At 38.0% G+C, this 20,025-nt stretch overlaps 1 protein-coding gene and 1 long non-coding RNA gene across 55 annotated transcripts in view; one reads left to right on the top strand and one right to left on the bottom strand.

Moving 5' to 3' along the window:
• The window catches only part of Ubap2l (ubiquitin associated protein 2-like), a 55,416-nt gene that overhangs the window by 13,925 nt on the left and 21,466 nt on the right, over window positions 1–20,025 (top strand). For 19 of the 54 annotated variants that reach the window (NM_001437910.1, XM_087627432.1, XM_087627364.1 and 16 more), the window contains 9 exon segments: window positions 2,286–2,331; window positions 2,779–2,891; window positions 5,801–5,875; window positions 8,852–8,904; window positions 10,651–10,736; window positions 12,273–12,444; window positions 17,202–17,400; window positions 19,150–19,427; window positions 19,598–19,770. In NM_001437910.1, the coding sequence (NP_001424839.1) occupies window positions 2,286–2,331; window positions 2,779–2,891; window positions 5,801–5,875; window positions 8,852–8,904; window positions 10,651–10,736; window positions 12,273–12,444; window positions 17,202–17,400; window positions 19,150–19,427; window positions 19,598–19,770 (1,195 nt within the window). 54 annotated transcript variants of the gene reach the window in all.
• LOC148006713 (uncharacterized) lies at window positions 13,491–15,412 on the bottom strand. Its single transcript, XR_015676455.1, has 2 exons — window positions 14,794–15,412; window positions 13,491–14,584 (listed from the first exon to the last, which is right to left on the bottom strand). It is a non-coding gene; the product is annotated as an uncharacterized LOC148006713 (long non-coding RNA).

Genomic DNA, 20,025 nt, shown 5'->3' with positions numbered 1-20,025 from the left:
ATCTTGTGATTATTTCTTTTGGATAGTTTTTTTAAAATTTAGCTTACGATACACAGGGTTTTAAAACTTTTTTTTTTTTCTTGTTGTGCCAATAGTGATGCTAAGGAATGCTAGGCAAATGTTTGTTACTGTATTGCTAACCAGCTCAAGGTCCATCTCTACGTCAGGAGATGTAAAAACCTTTAATTGCTTTTTTTTTTTAAGATTTATTTATTTTATGTATTTTTATACACAGCTGCTGTCTTCAGACACACCAGAAGAGTGTATCAGATCTCATTACAGATGGTTGTGAGCCACCATGTGGTTGCTGAGATTTGAACTCAGGTCCTCTGGAAGAACAGCCAGTGTTCTTAACCACTGAGCCATCTCTCCAGCCCCCTTTAATTGCATTTTTACTGATTTTGTGGGCACATATGTATGACACAGGTAAAGGGCAGAGAACCTCTCTTTCCACCATGTGGGTTCTGGGAATTGAACTCAAATCATTAGATTTGGCAGCAACTATTTTTGCCCTATCAAGCTATATCACAAGCCCTGGTTTTAAGACTCAAGACTAGGTCTCACTACACAGCTCTAGCTATGTAGACCAGGCTGGCCTGGAACTCACAGACACCTACCTGCCACTGCTTCTTGTGTGCTAGAATCAAAAGTTTAAGCAAGGGGTTGGGGATTTAGCTCAGTGGTAGAGCACTAGGCAAACGCAAGGCCCTGGGTTCGGTCCCCAGCTCCGAAAAAAAAAAAAAGAAAAAAAAAGTTTGAGTAAATTCATATTCATGGATAAATATGACAGTTCCCCTTGTTAGTCAGATTTTGAACAAAAAAAAAAAATTCCAAGATGGTTTGTACTGAGCACTAAGAATGCTGAGGACAAGTAGTCTACAACTTTACTAAGAGGCCTTCCTCTCTGACCAGATCAGATGGGGTTTCAGAATTGCTTTTCTAAGATCTTGAATATGGTCACCTCTGGCTATTTTTCCTTAATAACAATCAATTATGTTATCTCTTTTTTCTTTTTTTCTTTTTTTTTTTTTTAAGATTTATTTATTTATATGTGAGTACACTGTAGCTGTCTTCATTCATACCCAAAGAGGGCATCAGATCTCATTACAGATGGTTGTGAGCCACCATGTGGTTGCTGAGAATTGAACTTAGGACCTCTGGAAGAGTAGTCAGTACTCTTAACCACTGAGCCATCTCTTCAGCCCCCAATTATGTTATCTCTTAATGAGACCTGCAGGATAAATTTTTAAGCAAAACCCTTTTAGTTTAATAATTTCAAAACTTGTAAAATGGTATACTTTTGTCTCATATTTCTTTGGTCTGGGAGTTTTGGCTTTAGTAACCTTTGGTGGAATGATCTTATTTTAATTGTCCATCTTCTACTGTTCTTTCCTTACTATTCCTTGATCTTAGCCAATCCCCCTTTGTATTTAGGTGACTATTCTACGATAAGTTTGCAGGTTTATTTGAGCAGTTGTTCTCTACCTACTTTTAGCAACATCAGGCACACATTTATTCACAGTGTTTTGTTGATAATGCATAGACTACCCAGCTGAGAACTTGAAGTGGGTAATTAGCATCTAACTTGGCAGTGATTTTCATCTCTCTTATACATTCAGGCCCACTGGTTTTAGGATTATCAGTAGCAGTTTCATAAACCCAGATAAATGGAACAGCTTTTACCAGCCAAAGTGATGCATGGAATTCTTCTGGCCAAAGCAGTCCCAAGAATCTTCTGGCCCCTTGTGGGGTTTCTTGTGTTTGGTTTTGGAAAATTTGTTTTGAGACAAATTTTCATTGGCCTGGAAATTCACCGGTGGGCTGTTAGACTTGCCTAGGGATCTATCAAGTTTAGGTTTTTGGGGGCTGGAGAGATGACGTAATGGATAAGTGCACTGACTGCTCCTTTAGAGGTCCAGAGTTTAATTCCCAGCAACCACATAGTGGCTCACAACCATCTGTAATGGGATCTGATGCCCTCTTTTGGTGTGTCTGAGGACAGTGACTATACTCACATATATAAAACAAATCTTATATATAAATAAAGCAGACGTTGAGGTTTTCATGCTTCCAAGTCAAGTGCTTTACTTGGGCTCTCTATCTGCCTACCTCTGGCAGTTTAAGCAGCAGATAAACAGCTGTTGACAGTAAGGATTGCCCTGTATTAGATTAATTGGTATGCTCCATGGAACTGGAAGAAGTAAAGATTTAGTAGTGCAAAGATGTCTTGGCTGGGAGGTTTTCAATATCATCTTCTAAAATATGTTGTTGTTTTTTTTCTGCAGGTAGTTCTGGTAGACGAGGAGGAAGGTTTTCTGCTCAAGGAATGGGGTATGTTTAATTAAATTTTAAATTTTCACCTTGACAATGAACAAAGAGAACTTTAGCCAAAATGAGATACAATAATAATTTGTAGACTTGCTTTTATTAACTGATCTCCATTGTCTTTATAGCCTAAGCCAACTTTAAGCTTATAGTCCTCTAGCCTCAACCTCTGAAATGGTGGTGTTATAGGTGTGCACCATGACACCTGGCTGACTTGTAGATGAATAAAATGTAGATTTGTGCTCATTTTCAGATCTAGGCATTTACCATCTTGATCATTTGTGTTTAGCTTATGCTGTACTATTTTGCAGTGGCTGATTTAAAAAAGCATGTGAGATTATAGAATAAGGAGTGATCTTGTTAGGAGGAAATGTTCAAGACTGTGCTTGTTTTATTTGAGTTTGCTGAATCTTCTAATGAAGTTAGAAAATGTAAGGCTTTCTCTTTTTTTAGAACCTTTAACCCTGCTGATTATGCAGAGCCAGCCAACACTGATGATAACTATGGCAGTAGCAGTGGCAATACATGGAACAACACTGGCCACTTTGAACCAGATGATGGAACAAGTGAGTGATTTTTCTAAGAATTTTTTTCTTTTTTTGGCGTGGTGCTGTGGATTGAAAAATCAGGGTCTGTGCATACTAGCCAAATATACCATTGGGGTGTACTCATTCCTGGAAATAACTTTGCATAAAACATTTCTGTTATTTTAAGGTTATACTTAGGTTTAAAAACTGGAAGAGTAGTATTTAAGAACAGAGATAGAAAAGGTAATATAAGGATGAAGATTTAATGTGTAAAGTATTGGTTTGCCATGGGTTTGTGAGCATATTTTATGTACCAGTTCACTTAGTCACTCTTTGATGAAGTAGGCAAGGCAAGTCACAGCCTTTCGCACAGTACTGCACCTCTAGTTTTGTTTTTTAACATACCTGCCCTGCAAGCTGACCTGGAATTCACAGGTTTTTTTTGGCTAAGATTCCCAAGTGCTGGAATGATAGATGTATGCTTCCATACCTGACCTGAAATCAGTTCCATTTTTAGGAAATTTTATGCATTTTGTTGTTGAGACTAGACATGTGTCCCAAGCTGGCCTTAACTTCATTATGTAAGTGAAGATGACATTGAATGAACACATGGTTCTCCTGTCTCCACTTGTTCAGGAATTATATATAGGTGCACACACACCATACCTTTAAAATAGGGTTCACCATCACCATCTTAATGCTCAAGCTGAAGATGGAAAGGGATTATGAATTGAGTAGTATTTGAGTTCAGAACTATCTGACTCTAAAACTTGATGCTCTTTCCCTTACCCATATGACTGCTTCTAGTGATAGATGTGTTTCCTATGTTCTAGGTTAGGGAAGCTTCAGCTTTTGAGTATAATTAAACCTTTTAAGATACTATTCAGGATTAACAGATCCCAGAGTTAGAGTGAAGCACTATGGATTTATTTTCTAATACCAAATTAGGAATGTTCTTTTTAAGGTTTTTGAGACAAGATTTCTCTGGCTATTCTGGAACTCACTTTGTAGACCAGGTTGGCCTTGAGAAATGTATCATACCGGAAACATAAACCTGCCTCTTGAAATTAAAAGTGTGATCCACCACCAGTTAGGTTGGGGTGTTCTTTTTTTTTTTTTAAACATATATCCTCGTATCTTATCAAGAATCAAGAAGCGACTCACTGGACTTTTAGCTTTTCACTGAATAGTTTTGGTTGGGTTTTTTTTTTTGTTTGTTTGTTTGTTTGTTTTGGTTTGGTTTTTTGGTTTTTTTTGGGTTTTTTTTTTTTTTTTTTTTTTTTGGTTCTTTTTTTCGGAGCTGGGGACCGAACCCAGGGCCTTGCGCTTCCTAGGCAAGTGCTCTACCACTGAGCTAAATCCCCAACCCCGGGTTTTTTTGTTTGTTTGTTTGTCACTTGATAAGAGTGTTTATAGGATTTGAGTAAAAACTTTTGTTGGCTGCGCCTAGGGTATAGCGTAAATGTTGAATGTAATAGCTTTTGGGATACACCAGCGTATGTTCAAGGTTAAAAGATAATACTCTGTTTTAATGAGAGCAGCCTTAGAATCTAGAGTGTCTTGGTTTTTATTTTGTTCAATTTTTTTTTTTTTACAGTGCTGGGGGTTGAATCAGGGTGTTACGCATGCTAAGCAAGAATTCTGTCATCCTTGCTTGGCACCTAGAGGGCCTTCTTTTTTGTGATATTTCACTTTTGCTGTCTGAGCTGGCATATGAGAGCTTGTGGGTTTTCCTTTTTACAAAGAGGTCTGGGTGTAGCAGGGGCCTAAAATTTTAGACTCCTTGATATGTTACCATTCAAATTTTCCTATATTTTCACACACACACACACACACACACACACACACACACAGAGTAAAGTGTGTTGAGTAATTTGCTTGCATGTATTTCTGTATGCTTTGGCCTATGAAGGCCAGAAAAAGAAGTTAGATCCCTTACAACTAGAGATTGGATAGTTATTCACTACTGTGTGGATACTAGAAATTGAACCCTTGTCCTCTGAGCCTCTGAGGCATCTCTCAAGCTCCCACTTTTTTAAACTTAGTTTTTCCATGGGTGAAGGCAGAATTGAGGTATTGAAAAAATGTGGACATCTTATTCCCTTAATCATTTGGCTATGAGGTGGTGTTTTATTCAGTATATTGTGTAGGCTTTATTTCTTTCTTGTTTTGTAGAGGAAGTGTTAACAGTTTTAATATTTAAAAACATACTGATTTTTTTTAAACCTATAGTGTATTTTTAGATAGTTAGCTTTTTAATCTTTGGAAGAAACAACAATGGAAAATAAAGGATTGGCTTTCAGTTTAGAATAAAAAACTCAGGGGTGTTGTGTGTGGGGTTGTTGTTTCCAGTCATTATCCTTAGCTATCTTTTTTTTTTTTTTTTTTTTTTTTTTTGTGGTGGTGGGGTGAATGGGGTGGTAGCAAGGACAGGGTTTCTTTTTATAACCCTAGCTCACTCTATAGACCAGGCTAGCTTCAAACTTTACAACTCTGCCTGCCTCTTCCTTTCTAGTTCTGGGAAAGGTCTGCACCACCACCATCCAAACCCCCACCCCCCAGCTGTCTTTAAGAATCTGATTAGGAAGACAAGGACTGTTGTAACAGTTAGAAAAGAACAGGTTTTACAAGTCTGGAGTTAGAAATCAATGATGTGTGGCTGGAATGAAATGATAGATGGTGCCACTGTCATCTTCCTTGTGTGAAAGAATTGGTAATAGCTTCGTATGTTCCTGTTGTCATCTTCATGATTTGGCATACTTTTATGCATGACCTCTTTTATGTTTTCATAGAACAAACTTCAAATTCCTTTTTTAATTTAAGAAATAATTCAAATCTACTTAAAATATCCACAGGTACAGTGGGAATTATACAATGGGGGCAGATGTTCTCATTCACAAGCAAAATTTCACTGGTTGTTTTTTCTTTTCTTTTCTTTTTTGTTTCAGGACTTGATTTCATTGGGGTTGAGGGGTCAAATTATCCCCGAAAATTTGAGACTGCTCCTGGTATGATACATCCAGGTGCCTAATTGCCCCGGATATTTTTATAGATTTTTATGAATTGAAATATCTGTGGATATGTGGATTTTTCTGTCTGCTTTTTTTTTCTACCTTTTTCTTTTATCTTCTGTGTCTTTCATCCTTCAAAATATGTTCATTTAGTAAATACTTGGCATTTACATTGAGCTTACATTGCACTGTGGGAATGTAAACCCTAAGTTTTGTAGAACATTTCTTTTTACTGTTTCTGGCTTCCTTAGCCATGACTGGACTTCCAGTACAGGAAAGCATCAAGCACAAGTATCCGTATCAAGTCATCAGAGTACAGAAAGAAAATTCTTGGACAAAGAGCCTAGGTTAAGTAACTATTTAGTCAGTTCTATCTCCAGGATTATATTAAGTGCTAACTCATTTGGGGTTCTGTTTTTCAAGGATGAGACAGACTTTAGTAAGAAAACAGTAAAGAACTGTAAGAGTAAGAGGATATGATTTGCGACTTGTATTTCCCTGTAGAAGATAGTTTCTATTAGCAAATGTTTTGAAAGTTTTAGTGGTTTTTGTAGCTATTAGATTTTTATTTTTTTATTTTTATTTTTGCCTTGTTCTCTTTAATGAGATAGGATCTTACTATGTACACCAACAGGTTGGCCTCAAAAGTCTGTGTGCAGACAGCATGGCTCTTATCTGTCTACATGTGTATATGCGTGTACCTTGATTCCAGAGATCAGTATCTTAATCTGTTACTACCTTCTGGTTCTCTGAATGCACCTGAAGCTCACCAATTCAAATAAGCTAACTGACCAGCAAGCCCCAGTAATCCTCCTGTTTTGCTTTCCTGGTGCTAGCATTAGACTCATACCTGTGTGCTTTGTTTTGTTTTTATGATGCTGGGAATCAAATCCAGTGTTCTGTGTACTCTAAGCAAGTGTGCTCCCATGGAGCCAAATACCCAACCTCTGCCCAACTTCTTTGTTGATGTTGGCAGTTGAACTCAGGTTCTTATGCTTGCAAAGGAAAGCTTTACCTATTGAACCATCTTTCCTTCTTGTCTCCTGTGCTCAAGTTTTTGATGTTCTTGTGTCACCTTTAAAGTATTGGAAGGAGGCATACTCAACCATTTGTTACCTCTTTCTTATTTTTACTTTTAAGATTTTTATTTTATTGACACAGAATCTCACTTTGCAGGCTTGGGAAGCCTGAAATTTGCTGTATAGAACAAGTTGTCCTGGAGGAAATTCTCAGCCTCCTGAGTTTTGGGATTAAAGGGTCTTAATCCCATGCCCAGCAACCACTTGTTAATTCTTGTGGAGTCTTCAAGAGTTAATCATATATTATGAGTTCTAAATATTTTTAAGGAAAGGGGAGGTCTAGTTTCTGGTAGGTATAAATTCTTACAGTAGCATTCTGGTAGAAGAAAAGAATCCTATTTCTCTACTTCTTTTTTTTTTTTTTTTTTTTTTTTTTTTTTTTTTGGTTCTTTTTTTTGGAGCTGGGGACCGAACCCAGGGCCTTGCGCTTCCTAGGCAAGCGCTCTACCACTGAGCTAAATCCCAGCCCCAAGAATCCTATTTCTCAAAAATGTTCTTATGAGACATTTTCTTTCTCAGATACGTATCTGTGAGACAAAACATTGCGAGGAAAAAAGGGGGAATGTTAGAGAGAATTGATGACTATCTTGTGTTGTCTAAGCATGAGGGCTGGAGTTTATAGTCTCACTACTTTTAAGCCACATGGATGTAGAGGCCTGTCTATAACCCAGTTCTTGGGAGAAGGAGATGGGATCCTCTGTGCAAGCTGGCAGCTAGACTACCCAAATAAGATCAGCTTCAGGTTGAGCCAGAGACCCTGCCTCAGTAAAACAAAGAGACACAGAACATATTTGAAATCAACCTCTAGTTGCTACCTTCGTGTGAACACCTACCAGCACAAACACAAACATTGTGTCTATACATATGAACATACATACATAATACACAGACCCAGAGAGAGAGAACAATAAAGGTGCCCAGGTAAATATATAGAAGTTGGCTGATAGTGTATAGAACTTTTCTGCAAACTGTTTCAGTTCAAGAGAAGGGGGAAATGATTTCCTCCATGGTTTGTGAGATACCCCTGACAGGTCATATTCTATATTCTCTATAAGTAGAATTAGGATAATAGTTGTTGTACATACTTGGTTCTTTTTTTTTTTCTTTTTTTTTTTTTTTTTTTTCTGGAGCTGGGGACCGAACCCAGGGCCTTGCGCTTCCTAGGCAAGCGCTCTGCCACTGAGCCAAATCCCCAACCCCGTACATAACTTGATTGTAATTTTGCTTTGTATCCCCCAAAGAGCAAGTCTATGCCATGTTCCCTATATAGTTAACCTGGTTTAAGCCAGTAAGACTTATGAACTTGACTTGTGCAGATTATTTTGTTGTTGTTCATTTCTAATAACAGAGATCCTTCTGTCTGTTTTCTTTGTTCAGCTTCCAAACCTACTTATTCTCCTTTCACTAAACATGTGCCAACTTCTTCTTGTTTTCTAACCACTGGTCTTGTTTCTCTTCATATTACCTTGAGTTTGGTTTTCTTTGTTTTTATACAAAATAAGTAGATGTAGCTTGCATGTTCTGTTTTAAATTAGTTGCTATCATCTCATTAAATGGCAGTTAAGACAAAGCTGAGGTTTTTAAAGATACTGCATGGCATGTTAAATACTGATGGGAAGGAGGGTAGGAAAGGGTCTTGGATGGATGGATGTGTTTATATGTATGTCCTGTTTATGCAGCTCATCCACTCCTGTTACAAGTATGTAACCCAATTGGCTATGAAATCATAATCTTCTTCAAACCTTTTTACTTTGGTGGTACCCTATCTCTGAAGTCAACAGCTTCTTTCTGTTTGTTAAATTCTAATAATTATACTATTGCTTGTCAAAATGTTAATGCTGTAGTGTTGTCTGAATATGTTTTATGACACTTAAGTTTATTTTGCCTTTTTTTTCCCCTCCAATCCTAGGTGCATGGAGGACTGCAACAGAAGAGTGGGGAACTGAAGATTGGAATGAAGATGTAGGTATTCTTGGGCTAGTCCTTACCTAATGTATTCTATCCCTAAGTTGTGTTTAGGGATAGAAAAATGGATATATTTCTGCCTTTCAAAATGCACTGCTAAGATTCTGACCTAAAACTTTTACATCCAAAATAGTGTTCTGAACCAGAACATTTCACATATGTTATATGAAGGAGACTGGGCATGGACAGGACTCTGTGGAACCACACTATGGAAAGGGCAAGTGCAGGTGTGTAAGTCCAATACCTGATTGTCAGATTGACCCAGGAAGATAGAATGGTTGGGTAGGGTACCAACAATAGAACTAGGACTGGGAACAAGCTAAATGGTAGAATGCTTGTCTAATATGTGTGAGATCTTGCATTCAAATCCTATCACTGCAGAAAAGTCTTTTTAGTTAAGCAGATAGTAGGTAGTACATTGATTAACAGCTGCTAATGTCATACAACTGTACTTGGAGCTGTTGCATATTCAGTATTAAATCCTATAATGAATTGGCAGTGGATAGTTATGGTACCTAAACCTTAAGTTTAAAATCCAGTTGGCTGTGGAACTTTTTTTTTTTTTTTAAAGATTTTATTTATTCATTTTATATATGACAAGTACACTGTCACTGTCTTCAGACACACCAGAAGAGGGCATCGGAACTCTTTACAGATGGTTGTGAGCCACCATGTGGTTGCTGGGATTTGAACTCATGACCTCTGGAAGAGCAGTCAGTGCTCTTAACCGCTGAGCCATCTCTCCAGCCCGGCTGTGGAACTTTTTAACTACCCAGTGCCCAACTCTATATTCAAATGACTATCCAGTTGGGTATCTGCCACCTTGACTCTACTTGGAAAACTTATAGATGGGTGGTTTATGAAGAATTTTCTTTAATATTACCTAAGTAAAAAGAATTTTAACTGGTCACAGTGAAACTTGTGAACTGTTTCAGTGATTGAGGATAAACTTATTTTAATATTTTAAATTTGCTTCCCTTTATATATAAGTAGGTAAGGTAGCTTTGTCAGATTGCTTTGGTTATCAGTCTTATGTTTCAAAACATTCCAGTGCACCAGCATCACAGTGTTATTCTTTTATAGCTTAGCTAAACTGCTCTGTGAATACGAACACGTTTTACAATGGGTTTGCTGTTTATTACCAAAGAGATTTTGATCAAGAAATGAAGAAAACAAACCTAATTCAACATTTTATTTAGGAAGAAGAGTTATTCCCTGTAATTGGTTAACTAATTAGATACCTTACAAGTACAATGTAGTTAGAACTGATGCAATATTTTCATATAGCTGAAATTTCTGAAAAGACATTATTTGACCAGCACTTGGACCTGAACTACTCAATAGCCAGGAATTAACATTTTTTCTTTCTTCATCTTGGTCATGCTTTTCCTTTCATTGAGGGAGAGAAAATGGTGGAAGATAAATGTCCTTTGGGTAGAGGTAGGAGTTGGGATTTGTAATGAGAAAATAAAAAGGAATTTCCTCAATATATGTGACTAGCACAGAGATAGCCTTCTGTGAGTTCAGTCTGTATATAATATGGCTCTATTGTGTTTTATTGTGTTCCTTCATACTATTCCTTGCTTGGATAAAACCATTAAGCAGACTTGACATCAATGTATTCAGTATTCCTCAGGGTAGTTTTTTGTTTTTTCATAGAGTTTTCCTTCTCTTTTGGTACTGAATTTACCTGACCTGTGGCAAATTTCTGACACCAGGAGTAACTGATTTCTTTCTTTCCAGCTTTCTGAGACCAAGATCTTTACTGCCTCTAATGTGTCTTCAGTGCCTCTGCCTGCGGAGAATGTGACAATCACTGCTGGTCAGAGGCAAGTGTGTAGTAAAATTGAGTGTACCTTTTTAAAACAGATAGGTGGTTGTTGCTGCTGCTGCTGCTGCTGCTTCTCCTCCTCCTCCTCCTCCTCCTCCTCCTCCTCCTCCTCCTCTTCCTCCTCCTCTTCTTCTTCTTCTAAGAATTATTTATTTTATGTACATGAGTGCACTGTCACTGTCTTTAGACACACCAAAAGAGGACATCAGATCCCATCACAGGTAGTTGTGAGCCACCATGTGGTTGCTGGGAATTGAATTTAGAGTCTGTAGAAGAGCAGTCGGTGCTCTTAACTGCTAAGCCATCGCTGCAGTACTTATTTTTGAGTTCTTAATAAATGTTGAACTAATGTAAGCACAATTTGCTAAACCATCAGCATTGGAATTTTATTTAATGGCTCGTTCTCCCTTGGACACAGGTGGAACTGGGTAAAGCTGAATATTTTCTTCTTCCCTTGGTTTTAGTTGTTCTACCTTGGGTCACAACTTTAGCATAAATTCAAGTGTCACTGAAAGTCATTGTGAGTAGCAGAGCATAGTATTATGAATTTCTTTTCTCTTTTTGATGAGATGCTGGGCATGATTTTATGTCTTTGTGAATGCTAGGCTTATACTGTACTGTTGAGCTGCACATCAACCCCATATTTTGGTATATGTGCTGCAAAGGGAGTACATCCCCATATTTTGTTTATATCACAGGTAAAACAAACTCTTTAGAGAAAAACTAAAACCTCTGTTTAAGCTCCATTTGAGGGTGCTAGTAATCAAGTACACTGTTTTGTTGTTTTAAGACAGAATTTTGCTATTTAGGCCAGGTTGTCCTTACACTTCAAGTAGTCCTCATGCATTAGCCCTCTGTGTGCTGGTGTTTGCACCACCATGCTTAGCTAAGTATATGGTCTTATATTTTAGAAATTAGTAATTTTTTTTCTTTTTTTCAGAGCTGGGCACCGAACCCAGGGCCTTGCGCTTGCTAGGCAAGCACTCTACCACTGAGCTAAATCCCCAACCCCAGAAATCAGTAATTATTATGTATTAAAATCATAGCTAAATAGTTTTATATTTGATATTCAAAATGGAGAGTCAAGTGTGATGCTGCACAACTTTTATTTTAGTGCTTGGGAGAGAAATGATCTCCATGAGCTTGAAGCTTGTTAGAACTAGTGAAACCTTATCTCAAAAGAAATTTCTGAGTATATTATGGCCTATGCTTATGATTTGAGTACTTGGGACACTAAGGTAAGAGAAACAAAGCAAGTCTTGGCTACATAGTAAGACTCTTTTAAAGAGACAGCCCTCTTCTACCCTCCAAAAAACCGTGAAGATTTGGTATTTCATTAAATTAGTGTTATCATGAAATGTTTTAAGTATTTTGGCAGCACTTGGCACTCAGTTATTCTGATAAATATAACATATTAGGACTTTACAAGACTGTAGTATCAGAACATAACCTTCATGTTGATTTAACTATTGTCTAAGTTTGCAGACTGTGCTAGAATGTTCATCTATAAAGATCCCTTTCTTTCCCAAACTAGAATTGATCTTGCTGTTCTGTTGGGGAAGACACCGTCTTCAATGGAGAATGATTCATCTAATCTGGATCCATCTCAGGCTCCTTCCCTGGCCCAGCCTCTGGTATTCAGTAATTCGAAGCAGAATGCCATATCACAGCCTGCTTCAGGGAATACATTTTCTCATCATAGCATGGTAAATATGGAACAAACCATTACACTATCCCAGCAAACACTGCACGTGTCAAGAATTCCTTTGTCAAGGATTGTAAGGTAGAGTCTCACTGTGTAGGCCAGACCTCTGGGAGTGCATGAGGATCATGCCCTGGTGCTCTTAAGTAACAATCTTAGAGTTTTGTAAGAATGTTTTTGTTTTAAACCCAGGTATGAAATATGGTGTTGCTTCAGATTAACCATAACAGCTGTGGTTTGCTTTGTCTAGTGGCTGTGTGATTTGCCAGTTGCAGATAGTTTCCTCAATTGTATGTTTGGAATTCTGGGGACTTTTTAGAGGATATATAAATGCTAGGACCTCAAGAGGAGGGTTGGGTGGTTGTTGGGATATTGGTAGGTGTTGGTCACAGTTAAGTAGTCATGTGCAGGGGCTGGGGATTTAGCTCAGTGGTAGAGTGCTTACCTAGGAAGCGCAAGGCCCTGGGTTCGGTCCCCAGCTCTGAAAAAAAGAACCAAAAAAAAAAAAAGTAGTCATGTGCAAAGAAGAAACAAGAAGAAATTAGATACCATCATGGCAAAGATCAAACTTGCCCCAAATTTGTCCCAAACTCACTCAATGGCCCTAATAAACAGAAAGTAGTCTAACGATAATATCTTCCCTTTCTGATCCCTGACTTTATTCAGCAATCTATTTACTTTCCTCTCTATTCCTCTCCTATTTAGTGTGAGGGGGTTGAAAGGAGTGGGGGAAAGTAGCAAAAGACACCTACACTGCTTGGTTTATTTTCAGTTCTCAGATCATAAAGTACCTCATTCCCTAAAATTGAATAAGTGGAATAAATGCTCCAATATTCCAAGCAGAAGTTTCAGGGGGTTTTTTTTTGTTTGTTTGTTTGGCTTTTTTTTTTTTTTTTTTTGGTATTTTTGAGACAGTCTTTCAGAGGAAGCAGGCTGCCTTTAGTCTCTGTTTTAGAAGTCAGTCCTATTTCCCATAATGGTTGTCCTTTCTAATTGCCTGCCTTTGTCTTGTCAAGCCTTAGGGAAATGAGTAAGGCAATAGCACTAGTAGTTGTTCGGGTTTTTGTTTGTTTGTTTGGTTTGTTTGGTTTTTTTTTTGTTGTTGTTGTTGTTTTTAAAGAGAACTCTCTTCATGTGACTCTGGCTAACTTGAAACTCACTGAGTATCCTTATTGACTTCAAACTTGAAACAGTTATTGCCTCCTGAGTGCAGAGATTTAAAGGAATGTGCTCCTGCCCAGCCTAGTTTCTTTTCTTTCACTGTTTCTCCATGGTGTTTATGTCTCAGGCTGGCCTCGTTTCTCTTGTCTTTAACTCCTAGGGAGTGGGGTTATAGGCATGTGCCAACATAACTTGTTTTGTATGGTACTGTGAATAAAATACAGTGCTTGTGCATGCTTGGCAAGCATTCTAGTAGCTGAGCTAGCCCTCTTCATTCTTTTCATTAAGAATAAATAAAGGATCAATTTTTGTTAAAATTTAATAGTGCTTGTATCGTGGACATTTGTTTATTTTCTCTGTGGGTTGATGTTCAAGGAGGCCAGAATCTGTAGTGTTAGTTTCCTTGGAACTTGAGGTTTTGTTTCTTTTTGAAAAAATTTTTAATGTAAAATCTGCATACATATGCATACTTTTTGTTTTTTAATTCATTTTTCTTGAACAGTCTTGCCATATATATGTATGTGTATATGTGTGCATGTACATACATATATTTATATACACACACAACACATACCACACTGGTCTTGAACTTCATTTCAAATCCTACTGTAATTACAGATGTGACACATGCCTGGTATTTTTCTGTCTTTAATGCTTTGTACTTGAATGTTTGATAGAGGTCTGGAAGGATGGTTTTGCAGTCAAAAGTGCTTGCTGCTCTTCTACAGGAACCAGAGTTCAGTTTCCAGCACTCAACAATGGGCAACTCACAACTGTCTGTAACTCCCGTTGCCAAGGTTCAGATCCTCTTTTCAGCTTATGTGAGCACCCACACAGATGGCATTCCTACTTATGTAGGAACCATACATATAACTAAAAATAAAAATCATTTTTCAGAAGAAATTTATACTAATTAGTTTTTTGAGTTCATCTCTTTGCAATAGTTTCTTGTTTTTAAATAGACTTTTGAGTTTTTCTACATTCTTTTTTTTTTTTTTTTTTTTTTTTAAAGATTTATTTATTTATTATATATAAGTACACTGTAGCTGTCTTCAGATACACCAGAAGAGGGCATCGGATCTCATTACAGATGGTTGTGAGCCACCATGTGGTTGCTGGGAATTGAACTCATGACCTCTGGAAGAGCAGTCGGGTGCTCTTAACCGCTGAGCCATATCTCCAGCCCTTCTACATTCTTTAAAACACATTATGTGTTACGAATTTACATGTGTATACATGCCATTGCATCTACACAAGCACATGAGGAAGTAAAAAGAGAACTTGTCTAGGAAGCGCAAGGCCCTGGGTTCAGTCCCCAGCTCCGAAAAAAAGAACCAAAAAAAAAAAAAAAGAGAGAACTTGTGGTGTCCATGAGAGTCCTCAGACTCTCTTTGTACATTAGTCACTTGTTTTTCCTTTTACAAAATTCCCGAGTAAATTACCCTAATGGAGGGAAAGTTTTAGTTTTGCTTCATTATCAACAATTACTACCTATGGTTGGTTGACTTTGCCTTGGGGATAGAGAGAATTATTAAGAATAAATTATGGGGGTTGGGGATTTAGCTCAGTGGTAGAATGCTTGCCTAGCAAGCGCAAAGCCCTGGGTTTGGTCCCCAGCTCCGAAAAAAACAAAACAAAACAAATTATGCTGGGCTGGAGAGATGGCTCAGTGGTTAAGAGCACTGATTGCTCTTCCAGAGGTCATGAGTTCAATTCCCAGCAACCACATGGTGGCTCACAACCATCTGTAATAGGATCCGATGCCCTCTTCCAATGTGTCTGAAGACAGCAACAGTGTACTCATATACATGAAATAAATGAATAAAATTTTTAAAAAAAGAATAAATTATGCTTATAACAAATGCATGTTATAAAAAATAGTCCAAGTCATGTTGGATAATCAACTTGTTGATTATCTTGTGTAAAATTTGGGCTGGCCCTATAACTTAGTTCTTGCTAGTTAATAACATTCAAATGCGGTTCCAGTTAGTAAGTTTTGTTTTGAGTTGCTTAATGTAAATTAATTTTGTTTTTAAATGTCTTATTAAGATTAATTTATATATTTAAGAAACATGATTTCTCTATGTAGTTCTGGCTATACTAGAATTCCCTATATAGATCAAGCTAGCCTCAAACTGACTAAAATTCTCCAGCCTCTAATCCCTTCCTCTTGTCGTGGTTAAAGGTATGCACACTGTGCCTTGTTTGTTTGTTTGTTTATAAAGATGGGTTTGCTCTTTGTAGCCCTGGCTGTCTTGGAATTTAGTGTGTCCCTCGATGCCTACCACTGGGTGCGGAGATCAAAGATTCACACACATCCCTCCCTTCCCCCATTCCATTCTTACCCCTGCCTAGGTTCCTTTCCTTTTTTAGCTAGTCCCTCTCTACTTTTGTTTTTGTTTGTTTGGTGTTTTGTTTTGTTTTGCTTTATCACTCCCCATTGCAAGAAACTTCTTTGACTAAAACTGACAGCATATATAGGATTTTTTTTTTTTAAGTTTAATTTGATAAGCACATTGTGTCCTTTAGCAAAACAATAATAGTTCTCCTTCTTGTGCCTTTGAGTTCCCTGGCCACTGGCTTTTGACCCGGTTTATGGTTCCCTTCGTTTTGTGTTTTGCTTTTTGTTTTATTTCATTTAGTTATTCACCCATTTATTTGTTTTAATCAGTGTCTCATAGCCCAGACTGGCCTGAAACTTAGAGATCCTCTTGTCTCTGTCCTCGAAGTGCTGGGATTAAAGGCAGCATATTTCATTGTGCTTGAAGACCTTGAACTTCTCATTCTCTGCTTAGCTTTGCACATGTTAGTATTCCAGGCATGTGATCAGTCTACATAGTGCTAGGAACCAATTCTAGATTTTTATGTGCTATACCATCTGATATATATACATGTAGTATATATATAATATATGTATATATTATATATATATAAAACTCATTGTGTATCTCATTGGCATCAAGCTCATTTATCTTGCCTCTCAAGTGCTTAAATTTACTGTTTTATTTATTGGTGAGATGGGATCTCGCCATGTAGTCCATGCTAGCCATGAATTGTATTCTTTCTGCCTCGTTTCTGCATACTAGGATTTCAGACATGTACCACCATACTTGTCCTTAAATAAGCTTCCTACAACTTATGATGTGTGCTACTTTTACTCCCATTTCAGATCATAATTTTCCCCAAAAGATATACTCAGAATTTGAATATAGGTATTGTGACTCTAGAATGTGTGCTCATAATAGTGCAGTATACTGGGCTGGAGAGATGGCTCAGTGGTTAAGAGCACTGACTGCTCTTCCAGAGGTCATGAATTTAATTTCCAGCAACCACATGGTGGCTCACAACCATCCGTAATAGGATATGATATCCTCTTCTGTTGTGCATGAAGATAGCTACAGGGTATTCATAAAATGAATAAACAAATCTTTTTTTTAAATGCAGTATACTTGTTTAAAACTCTCCTGAGACTCTAGGCATTTGCTATTCTTTGCTTAGTAGCATTCTGTGGGTAGCATTATTATGTGTTTACTTTTGGTCTCTGTTAGTCAAACAAGGTTACTAGGTGTAAACTTCTCTGATCTCTTTGTTGGTCTGTAGGTGAGCATGTTGGGGAAAGGATTTGGTGATGTTGGGGAAGCTAAAGGTGGCAGTACAACAGGCTCTCAGTTCTTGGAGCAATTCAAGACTGCACAGGCCCTGGCTCAACTGGCAGCTCAACATTCTCAGTCTGGAAGCACCACCACCTCCTCTTGGGATATGGGCTCAACAACACAATCACCATCACTGGTGCAGTATGGTAAGTTGATGGGTGACTTAAATCTTTTACACGTAGAGTTGTAGTCTAGAAGATAACAAAGGACTGGATAATCTGAGTTCAGAAAGCTAAATCAAAATTTGAGGTTATATACAATTGAATTTAACTTTAGTTCTATTTCTTTATTAACCTGGAATTTTGAGAGAATTTTCTTTATATTTTGTGTGATGATGCCCTTGCTGGTCTCAAACTACTTGGGTAGACCAGGTTGGCCTCCAAGTTAGAGATCTGCCTGTCTTTGCCTTCTGAGTCCTGGGATTAAAGTCAGTCACTATTACGACCCTCTACCTTCTTCACATGGTCTCTTAAATCTTACTTAAGCTTAACAGCCAGCAAACCCTAAGAATCTTCCTATTTCTGCTTCCCCAGCACTAGGATTACAGGCATGTGACAACACTGCCTATCCTTTTCACATAGGTACTGAGAGTCAAACTCAGGTTTGTATAGTAGCACAACTACTTTAGTGACAGAGACCCCTTACCTATCCCTAAATTCTTTATCTTCAGTTTGATGCCATATCCATCTTAGAATTTTATACTTTAAATTTGGATAACTTGTAGATATGTGGCATATACAGGCAGAGCAATGGTGTTGATTTTTCCAGTTTCTTTTTTTCTTTTTTGTTTTTTAACACAAAGTAAAGGTTTCTCTGTAGCTTTGATTGTCCTGGAATTCACTCTGTATGTCGACTAGGCTGGTCTTGAACTCAGCTCTGCCTGCTTCTGCCTCCCAAGTGATGTGAATAAAGGTGTGGACCACCACTACCTGGCTATTGGTTTTATTAAGCTGTACTGAAGTACAGAAATTATTCAGTGATTCTGTTTTGAAATAGCCTGATTATATGCAATTTGGGTAGCTGGATGATTGTATGGATTCGGGTTCTTAATGTGCTTCTGTTTGTGTGATAAAGACAAGACCAAAAGTAAATTAGGGAAGAAAGTATTTACTTGGCTTATAGGGAAGCCAAGGCAGGAAGTTGGAAGCTGGAACTAAAACAGAGACTGTGGGTGAACTCTGCTTACTGGCTTGCTTGCCATAGTTTTAGTTTATTTTCTTACACAGCCCTCTCATTTCATGAAAATACAGGCCAGTTGTGTTTGATGCATACTTTTAATCCCAGCATCCTGACACAGAAGCAGGTGGATCTCTAGGCTAGCATGGTCTACACTGGGAATTTAATTTAGGACACCCAGTGCTATAAACAGACTCCATCTCAAACAACAACAACAACAAAAAAGGAAGATGTGTGAGGGAGGAGGAGGAGAGAAGGAAAATTTAGGGGCTGGAGAGATGGCTCAGCAATTAAAAAGTGGCTGTTCTTCCAAACATTCTGGGTTCAATTCTAGCACCCACATATTTATTGGCTCACAATAATAAATTGCAGCCCCAGGGTCTCAGAGGAGACTGGGCAAATACATAATACACAGACATAGATGTGGATAAAACTTATGTGTGCATAAAATAAATACTTGTTTGTTTTTAAGAAAATGCCTTAAAGACTTGCCAACAGTCAGAGATATTTTCTCAATTGAGTTTCTTCCCAAATAATTCTAGCTTGTATCAAGTAAACAAAAAATTCAAGTGGCAAGAATCTTTATGCACTGAGCCATTTTGCTAGCTGGAGTTCTTGAATCTTGGAAGTCCTGTTCCTGGTACTAGTATAGGACAATAATATTTCCTTGGAATGTATAGATAGCACTGGCTCATACTTAATTGTGTTTCTTCTTGCAGATTTGAAGAGTGCAAATGATTCAACAGTGCATAGTCCTTTTACAAAGCGCCAGGCATTCACCCCATCATCAACCATGATGGAGGTGTTCCTTCAGGAGAAGCCACCTGCAGTGGCTACCTCGACAGCTGCACCTCCTCCCCCCTCTTCTCCTCTGCCAAGCAAATCCACCTCGGCTCCACAGATGTCTCCGGGGTCTTCGGACAACCAATCCTCCAGCCCTCAGCCGGCTCAACAGAAACTGAAACAGCAAAAGAAGAAAACCTCCTTGACGTCTAAGGTACTTGATCTTTTTAGGGAGGTGCTGTTTTAAGGCAGGGAAGTTATGGGATTTCAGGATAAGATACTCAAAGGGTTTGTTTGTAAATTTAAAGATGAAAGGAATAATTTTATTTCTACAAAAAGATAATTGTATTAAACAGTTAATTTTCCCCCCTGCCTGTTTCATAGATTCCTGCTCTGGCTGTGGAGATGCCTGGCTCAGCAGATATCTCAGGGCTAAATCTGCAGTTTGGGGCATTGCAATTTGGGTCAGAGCCTGTCCTTTCTGATTATGAGTCCACCCCCACCACGAGCGCCTCTTCAAGCCAGGCTCCCAGTAGCCTGTATACCAGCACGGCCAGGTAGAGGAATCATCACCCAGAAGACCTCTTTTGGTAGCTTAGTTTTGTGCTTATTTCTTCACCTCTGGAGGCGCCATATCTCTGACTGGATAAAAGTAGTCAATCATAGCATTTTGTTGTGTGCTTTTAAAGAAATACATTGTTACTAGGATTATCTATGACTTTAAACATTTAGATAAATGCCATTTAGGTACTTCTAGAATGTCTAAGCTGGTTTTTTTTTTATGTGTGTATATGCAGACACACACATGCATC

Source organism: Rattus norvegicus, chromosome 2 (assembly GCF_021556685.1).
Source record: "Rattus norvegicus strain SHRSP/BbbUtx chromosome 2, alternate assembly SHRSP_T2T, whole genome shotgun sequence".
NCBI lineage: Eukaryota > Metazoa > Chordata > Mammalia > Rodentia > Muridae > Rattus > Rattus norvegicus.
This window is presented reverse-complemented; position numbering and strand designations above follow the sequence as displayed.